The sequence below is a fragment of the Dendrobates tinctorius genome, unplaced genomic scaffold, assembly GCF_039654945.1.
Source record: "Dendrobates tinctorius isolate UK_male_01 unplaced genomic scaffold, ASM3965494v1 ptg000010l, whole genome shotgun sequence".
NCBI classification, from domain to species: domain Eukaryota; kingdom Metazoa; phylum Chordata; class Amphibia; order Anura; family Dendrobatidae; genus Dendrobates; species Dendrobates tinctorius.
This window is the reverse complement of record NW_027361678.1, coordinates 11,869,962-11,878,808: the sequence shown is the minus strand read 5'-3', so window position 1 is coordinate 11,878,808 and position 8,847 is coordinate 11,869,962. Positions and strand designations below refer to the sequence as shown.

Below are 8,847 nucleotides of genomic sequence, written 5' to 3'. Positions count from 1 at the left end.
CTCGAAAAATATAATTCATAAAGGACTGGAAGACAGAAGGGGCATTAGAGAGCCAAAAAGGCATCACCAGGTACTCAAAATGTCCCTCCGGAGTATTAAACGCCATCTTCCATTCATCCCCGTGCCTGATGCGAATAAGATTATACACCCCCTGTGGTCAAGCTTAGTAAACCAGCAGGCACTCTTAACTCTGGAGAATAAATCAGACATCAGAGGTAACGGGTACTGATATTTAACCGTCATCTTGTTAAGGGAACGATAATCAATACACGGTCTTGTTTGTTTTAATGTTTTATTTATTGAAATCTGCAAGTTACATCCGAAAGAAAGCAATCAACAAAGTAGCTTACAAAATTATTATATAACCTACAAATTCCACTTTTCGGGAGTTAAACAGATGGTTTGAAATATCAATTCATGGCAAAAACTATTGATATATAGAGGTTTAAGGACAACAACAGCCTTAAAGGAACTTCAGTAGCAAGATTATCTGGGTTCAAATCTGGGTTCTTCCCATCCACACGCCCCTGCTACATCACATATGCCATGATTTCAAACAAAGATGAAGAAGAACAAAAAAGAAGAAAAGAAAAAAAACAGTATAGGGAGTAAAGGGACAGGAGGTCAAGTAATGAAAGGGAGAAGTTGGGAGATAGGGGTGGAATATAGGGGAAGTAAGGGGAGGGGGGGGGAGAGGGGAACACTAGGCAACAAGGGTTTCGTCCACTCTGATAAAGCCAAGCAAGGAGGCCACTATAGCCTTATCAACTTCTACTAATGGATCTGAATCGGGTCCATGGGTGCCATACTCTTTCAAAAGCTGAAAGTGAGCCATTCACCAAGGCAGCCAGTTTGGCTACTTGATATAGCATATCTACCTTCTCTTGCAATTGGGATATAGATGGAGTGGTAGTTGTCTTCCAGTTCATAGGTATCAAAAGTTTCGCTGCTGAAAGAATGTGTTGAGTCAACAGAGCAGTATTCTTATGTCCAGTCGGTGACAGAAAATTTAAGAGCACTATCTCCGGTGTCAATGTATGCTTTTTGCCCACAATTTCCCCGATATAATCCTCTACTAGTCGCCAGAACTGCAGCAGGGGTGGACAGGACCACCACATATGTAAGTATGTTCCCTCCGAGTCACAGTATCTCCAGCATCTAGTAGAAGACCCCGTCTGCCAATAAGTGTTCTGCTGTGGTGTAATATACCATCTGGCGACTATTTTAAAAGAATTCTCTTGTGTTCTAACGCATTGTGATGGGCCATGAGAAGAATTATAAATGTGTGATATTTGATTTGGGGTAAACTTGTATCCCAAATCCTTTTCCCAATGTGTTATATAGGCTCTTTTGAGGCAACAGTCAGTTATATTCAAAATCTGGTAAATAGACGACATTATCTTTTTGGGTTTATCCTTTGTTGCACAGAGAGTCTCAAATGCAGTCAGTGGGCGGGTAACGTCTGCTCCTAAAAGATACTGTGCCAAGGAGTCTCTTATAGAGCCGAATTGTATAAAGGTCAAGTTGGAAAGCCCTGGTTGCTTCTTCAGTTCCTGAAAGGAGGGGAGTGCCCCGTCCGTTAAGAGTTCATCAACCGCTACATTTGCCAGGGAACCGGGTTTGATTAGACCATTGTCTCGGGAATAAGATGCGTGTGGCATTATATCTGCCAACTTGAGTAAGGGGGACAAAGGGGGAACTAGAGTTTTCACCAATCCCTTCCATAATTTTAAGGTAGCTTTGGTGTGTATATTAGGTAAATTTTTGTTTATGTTTTTACAAGGATATGCCAAAAGGATGGATCTCAGGGGATAAGGTGCTAGGGCTTCCTCCACCTCAATCCACTGCTTATTGTTAGGAGACCGCAACAGGTCTACCACTCTGGTAAGCATTGTCGCTTGGTAGTACCTTACTATGTCTGGTGCACCCATCCCACCCCTCGATTTGTTTAATGTTAATGTCCTGTATGCTAATCGGGGCTTCTGCTTTTTCCAAACATATCTGCGGAATAATGTATTAATTTTAAGAAGATACGATTTGGGGATGGTTATAGGGAGCATTTGGAAGATATATATGAACTTGGGTAAGATTAGGCTCTTCAGTAAATTTTTCCTTCCCATCCACGACACATACGAGTCCCTCCATGATTTCATGATGGTTTCTACTGAGGCAATTAGGGGGGGAATATTCTGTTGAAAAAGGTCTCTATCCGATCTTCCTATCTTCACACCTAAATATTTGATATATTGTTTTGGCCAGGTGAATGGGTATGTACTTTTTAGTTTAGCTAAGGTATTCGGGGATATATGTATGTCTAGCGCTTCCGACTTAGACATATTTACTTTAAAATTGGAAATTTTGCTATATTGATCTATGAGATCCATCAATGTTGGGAGTCCCAGCAAAGGATTAGTCATCAAGACTAAGAGATCGTCCGCAAATGCCGCTATTTTATAGTGTGTCTTATTGATACGAATACCCTCTATTCCCTCATGTATTTGTATGGCCTTTAAGAGAGGTTCCATTGCTAGCACAAATAACAACGGGGATAGGGGACAGCCCTGTCTTGTTCCGTTCTTTATAGTAAATGCATCTGTTGTAAAATCGTTAATCCTAATATGTGCCTTGGGCTTATCGTACATTGCCATTACGGCTGCTATAAACGCTTCGGGTATCTCAAACTTGATCAGCACTTCCCGTAGGTATACCCAGTCCACCCTGTCAAAGGCCTTCTCTGCATCTGTTCCAAGAAGCATCAATGGGAGTTTACGATTTTTTGCGTATTGAAGAAGGTGTAATACTTTGTGGACATTATCCCTTCCCTCCCTTCCACCCACAAACCCGGTCTGATTTAAGGAAATCAAATTTGGCAATGACTTGGCCATTCTTTTTGCCATCAGCCCTGCTAGGATTTTTAGGTCCACATTAAGGAGAGAGATTGGCCTATAGCTACTACATTGCTCAGGATCCTTCCCCTCTTTGTGTATTAGGGATATTCTGGCTGTAAGCATTTGGTTTGGCAATGGGTGGCCTTGTAAAACTGCGTTGCAAACGTTCAATAAATGTGGGAGTAGGAGGCCAGAGAAGGATTTATAGTAAAGTGCTGAGAATCCATCTGGACCGGGCGCTTTCCCCTTCGGGCACTTTGACAGGGCGGACTGCAACTCCCCTAGTGAAAAAGGTCTAGTGAGATATTGTTTTTGGGAATCAGACAAGACAGGCAGATCTAAAGTGCTTAGGAAGGACCTAGTGTCCATGCTTCTTTTAAGTGCGGAATCGGCGTTATCTTCCGGACGGAGATTATATAATTTCTTATAGTAGTCAAGGAATGCCCGCTCCATGTGTTCAGGAGTTTGCGAGCTTAACCCTTGTTCATTCTTGATTGAGTTAATCAGCGTACGTGACTGCCGCTTCCTTAGTTGTGATAACATTAATTTGGATGCTTTGTCTCCATGGACGTACATTCTGTTTTTCCATGTTGCATAGAGCTTAGCAGATCTCAAGTTTAATATGTCTTTAAGTTGTTGTCTTTTTTGTTTTAGCTTCTCTAGGCTATGTTGATCCATTTTATGTTTATGTGTAAGCTCCAGCTGTGATATACTATCATAAAGATCCTGGATTTCTTTTTGTTGAAGTTTATTTAGAAAGGAAGTGATAGATATCAACTCCCCTCTGACAACTGACTTATGTGCTTCCCATAGTATCTGTGAGGAAATTTCTGGTGAAGCATTTTGCTCAAAATATTGGGAAAGCACTTTGTTTATACGTGTCTGTACCTCGGTACTTCCAAGTACTGACTCATTGAGCCGCCATACTCTATGTCGGGGAAAGGCTTTAGATAATGATAATTTTAACAAAACCGAAGAGTGATCGGAATAAATATTCGGGATTATTTTCGCCTGTTGTATATTGGCAAGCATTTTACTGGATATAAAAATATAGTCTAAACGGTGGTAAGATTTATGAGGGTGGGAGTAGAAGGTGTAGTCTCGATCAGAGGGGTTTAGATATCTCCATGTGTCAATCAATTGTAGAGATCCCAATTGTGACTTTATTCTGTAAAGATCTTTAGGTGAGAGCGAACTTTTCTGTTTGGTCGTGTCTAGCAAAGGCTCTAATGCAACATTCAAGTCCCCACCCACTATCAATGCACCCTCTCTAAAGCCATCAATTTTTCTCAGTGTTGAGAGTACCCATCTCAATAGTTTTTTATTTGGTGCGTATAAACTGCACAAAGTTACAAGGGCACCGTTTAGTAGACCTTTGACAAAGATGTAACGACCCTGAGGGTCCGCCATAGTTTCTCTTAGCTGGAAGGGCACTCCCCTTGCCACTGCTATTGACACTCCTCTGGAACCGGATTGGGTGGTTGTCGCATGAAACCATTTATCATATATCGAGCTTTCAAAGGAGGGCAATTTATCCGGTTTGAAGTGCGTTTCCTGAATAAGCAATACTGCTGCCTGCTGTTTTTTGAATAGTTGTAATGTGTGGCGTCTAGTGTTTGGAGAATTCAGCCCATGTGCGTTAAAAGAGATGAATGTGTGTACCTTATCCGAATCCATCATGTTTCTGTACACAGTAGCATCCTTGCAGCTCACGACGGAGACGAATCCCTGTGCCTATGGGAGTGGGGAGGGGGTCTAGGACAAGTAGACCAGACGAAAGAAAGAAAAGGGTAGAGAAAACAAAAAGGTGAAGAGGGGGAGAGCACAATATTAACATTATCCATGTTATTATGTTGCACAATATCATTGACCAATATGCCAACGTACCATAGTTACCTACTGACATTGTTTCATAGAGTGCCAGCTTGAGGAAAATTCCAATCAACCTTATAAACTAAATATGAAATATGAAATGCTCCATTCTAGGAGAATGCCCAGTTTGGGCTGTAACTAGATCTAGGTTGAAACCTTACAACGAATTATTGGATAGATGTGGCAGCAGTGCTTACCCATATTTGGAAAAGCACGCCAACCCCATCAGATTTGCTTCAACCATACTCAATACCCCAACTGGGGTAGACACCAAGAAAACTTAACTGCAAAATCTGGGTCTAACCCAAAGATCAAGTATTGTCTCTGGAGTCCTTAGGAAGCGAGGTCTTTGTCAGCTTCCTTTTCAGCCTTTGTGATTTTGGCGTCAGGGCTATCTGCCACGCCGGGTCATCTGGTAGCGGGTGCAATAGGGTCGCCGAATGGAAGGACTCCAGGTCCGGGTAGGCCTCCAGCTCAATCCCCAAGGATTCACATGCCTCTTTGATGTCTTGTGATGTTCTTGCTGAGATACCTTTGTCTCCATTTGTGATATGTACTCCAAACGGGAACAACCATCTAAAACGGATGCCTTTTTTTATCAATGCTTCAGTGAACGGTTTCAAGATCCTCCGCTTCCTGAGAGTGCTAGCCGATAAATCCTGGAAAAGTTTAATTTGTGAGCCTTCATACGAGATCTCCTGCGCCTCCCGCGCTCTGCGAAGAACTAAGTCTTTTGCTCGATAATCGAGGAAGCGACAGATCACATCTCGTGGAGTTTCCCCTTGAGAAGGCCTCGGACGCAATGCTCTGTGTACTCTCACCAGTTCGATTTCCTGTGGATCTGATTCATTAAGTAGATCTTTGAATATCTCTTGTGTTGCTTTCCATAGCGCCTCAAAGGCCACCGTTTCAGAAAGGCCTTTAACTCTTATGTTGTTACGACGTTCTCTGTTTTCATGATCTTCTAGCACCGTGTGAATTGTATGTAGTTGGAGTTCATGGACTTTTAAAGAGTCTAGTACAGCGTTGGAACTTTGTGTCATGGCAACTTGCGAATTTTCCAATGTCTCAAGTCTGTGGCCTTGAAGTTTTAGGTCGTGTTTTATCTCTGCAAGTTCTTGTCCTATTGGCTCAAGAGCTTTAGACAATATACGTTTGATGAACGAACGAGTGACTAAGGCCTCTCTCGCTGTGCTGCCCGTGTCAGAGTCACTCTCCGGTTCAGAATCTGAATCTTCTAATGAGGTCAAATCACGAAGCTTGGGTGGTTTAAGAGAATCTGACGGAACCGTTTGTTTTTTAAGAAAGTCATCCATGTCTGTTTGCGTAGTGGATTTTGTAGGTTTGGGCATGCTCTTTTGCGTTTTTACGCTAGATCTCCCCATTTTTGCAGTTATCTAAAGCAGAGAAGAATAGAGCAGTTTGAAGATTAGAATTCCTCTCGCTGGCTATGAATTTAGCTAATGTTCCATTTTATGCCTAATCTTATAAGTGGTAAACAATGGAAAGAGATGTCGTTCTAGCTCTGGTCACTAGATGGCAGTCTATAACCACTTTCTGCTGGTTTTCCAGAAAATCCTCTCTTATATCCGTTCAGCTAGGTATAACATGGGTTAATTAGAAAGCAGATAAGGGGGGGAGGAAAGGTGTAGGGACAGCACTGGTGGGGGGGGAGCGCTTAATACAGATCTAAGGCTCCTTATATTACTCCCTTCTCTCCTCGCACCCCTCGGGTCAGACAGTCTCAGGCCCCCACTTGATTAATTGATTATCTCCTTTATTGCTACGGAGTTAGGGAGAATGACCATGCTCTCCTGATCCTCTGTCCCCTGAATCAGACCCCCCTGCTCAAGACACTCCGTCACCTTGCTTCTGTTATTTCAGCGTTACCTCAGCTCCCGGAGACGCTTGATTCCCTCAGATCTCTCTCACTGATTGCAGAGAGGGGAGGAGGCTGAAGCGCGCCGCTGCACGTCTATTCTAGGTCCCGGGCCGCGTGTCTTCTGCAAGCCCGACGGGACTATTTTCAATGCTGCGGCGTGATACACACTCTCTGTAGCCGTCCCCCAGCTATGAGAACAGTAGCGATTTTGTGTGTCCTGATCTGGGGATTTCGCAATGGTACCTTATCTGCAGGGGAGGGTCAGCTCCGGGGTCTCTCTTATCTGACAGCCTTAGGTCAGGGGTGAAGTCTTCTGCCCGAGGCGATGGTGCTGTTAGCAGTATATCCTTCCGCCACTCCGGCAATCTCCCGCCTGCAGGGCCTCAGTTAGATGAATCCCTTCTTTATCCCGAACGTGACTCGCCACCCAGGGTCTATGCGATCCAGTGGGGTCCTGGTTTGGGTTGTAATGCGGGGATGGTATAAAAAGAAGGCTCTGGTGATATTAGAGCCCCTTTTGGTGCATTTGTCCGGGAGCTCAGGTTTCCTGCTTCTTGCTCCACCAACGTTCAGGCTCCGCCCCCCATCAATACACGGTCTTAACCCCTTAGCGACAGAGCCAGTTTGCAGCTTAATGACCAGGCCAATTTTTACAATTCTGACCACTGTCCCTTTATGAGGTTATAACTCTGGAACGCTTTAATGGATCCCGCTGATTCTAAGATTGTTTTTTCGTGACATATTGTACTTCATATTAGTGGTAAAATTTCTTCGATAAGTCTTGTGTTTATTTATGAAAAAAATGGAAATATGGCGAAAATTTTGAAAATTTTGCAATTTTAAAACTTTAAATTTTTATGCCCTCAAATCAGAGAGATGTGTCACACAAATTTCTTAATAAATAACATTTCCCACATGTCTACTTTACATCAGCACAATTTTGGAAGCAACATTTTTTTTTGTTAGGAAGTTATAAGGGTTAAAAGTTGACCAGCGATTTCTCATTTTTACAACAAAATTTACAAAACAATTTTTTTTAAGGGACCACATCATATTTAAAGTCATTTTGAGGGGTGTACATGACAGAAAATACCCAAAAGTGGCACCATTCTAAACACTAGACCCCTCAAGGTGCTCAAAACCACATTCAAGAAGTTTATTAACCCTTTAAGTGCTTCACAGGAACTAAAGCAATGTGGAAGGAAAAAATTAATATTTAACTTTTTTTTGCAAAAAATTTACTTCAGAACCAATTTTTTTTATTTTCACAAGTGTTAAAAGAGAAAATCAACCACAAAATTTGTTGTACAATTTCTCCTGAATACGCCGATACCCTATATGTGGGGGTAAACCACTATTTCAGCACACGGCAGAGCTCGCAAGGGATGGAGCGCCGTTTGACTTTTTCAACGCAGAATTGGCTGGAATTGAGATCGGATGCCATGTTGCGTTCAGAGAGCCCTTAATGTGCCTAAACAGTGGAAACCTCCAACAAGTGACCCCATTTTGGAAACTAGACCCATTAAGGAACTTATCTAGATGTGTGGTGAGCACTTTGAACCCCCAAGGGCTTCACAGAAGTTTATAACGTAGAGCCGTGAAAATAAGAAATCTATTTTTTTCCACAAAGATGATCTTTTCGCCCCCAAAATTTTATTTTTTACAAGGGTAACAGGAGAAATCATACCCGCACAGTTGTTATGCGATTTGTCCTGAGTACGCCGATACCCCATATGTGGGGGGGAACCACTGTTTGGGCGCATGGGAGAGCTCAGAAGGGAAGGAGTGCCATTTTGGAATGCAGACTTTGATGGAATGGTCTGCGGACATCATGTTGCGCTTGCAGAGCCCCTGATGGGCCTAAACAGTGGAAACCCCCCACAAGTGACACCATTTTGGAAACTAGACCCATTAAGGAACTTAACTAGATGTGTGGTGAGCACTTTGAACCTTCAAGTGCTTCACAGAAGTTTATAACGTAGAGCCGTGAAAATAAAAAATCCATTTTTTTTCCACAAAAATGATCTTTTCGCCCCCAAATTTTTATTTTTACAAGGGTAACAGGAGAAATCAAACCCGCACAGTTGTTATGCGATTTGTCCTGAGTACGCCGATACCCCATATGTGGGGGGGAACCACTGTTTGGGCGCATGGGAGAGCTCGGAAGGGAAGGAGTGCCATTTTGGAATGCAGATTTGATGGAAT

At 42.8% G+C, this 8,847-nt stretch overlaps 1 protein-coding gene across 1 annotated transcript; it reads right to left on the bottom strand.

Annotated features, from left to right (window-relative positions):
• Positions 1 to 279: 279 nt before the first annotated feature.
• LOC141098943 (uncharacterized) lies at positions 280 to 7,214 on the bottom strand. The gene is made up of 2 exons (XM_073586970.1): positions 6,886 to 7,214; positions 280 to 6,157 (listed from the first exon to the last, which is right to left on the bottom strand). Exon 2 carries the CDS (start codon positions 6,143 to 6,145, stop codon positions 5,072 to 5,074), a length of 1,074 nt encoding a protein of 357 aa, XP_073443071.1. The 5' UTR covers positions 6,146 to 6,157; positions 6,886 to 7,214; the 3' UTR covers positions 280 to 5,071.
• Between the last annotated feature and the right edge of the window lie 1,633 nt (positions 7,215 to 8,847).

What these genes read in the sequence shown, in the direction of transcription:
- LOC141098943 (XM_073586970.1), bottom strand. Translation starts at nt 6,145, where the DNA reads ATGGGGAGATCTAGCGTAAAAACGCAAAAGAGCATGCCCAAACCTACA.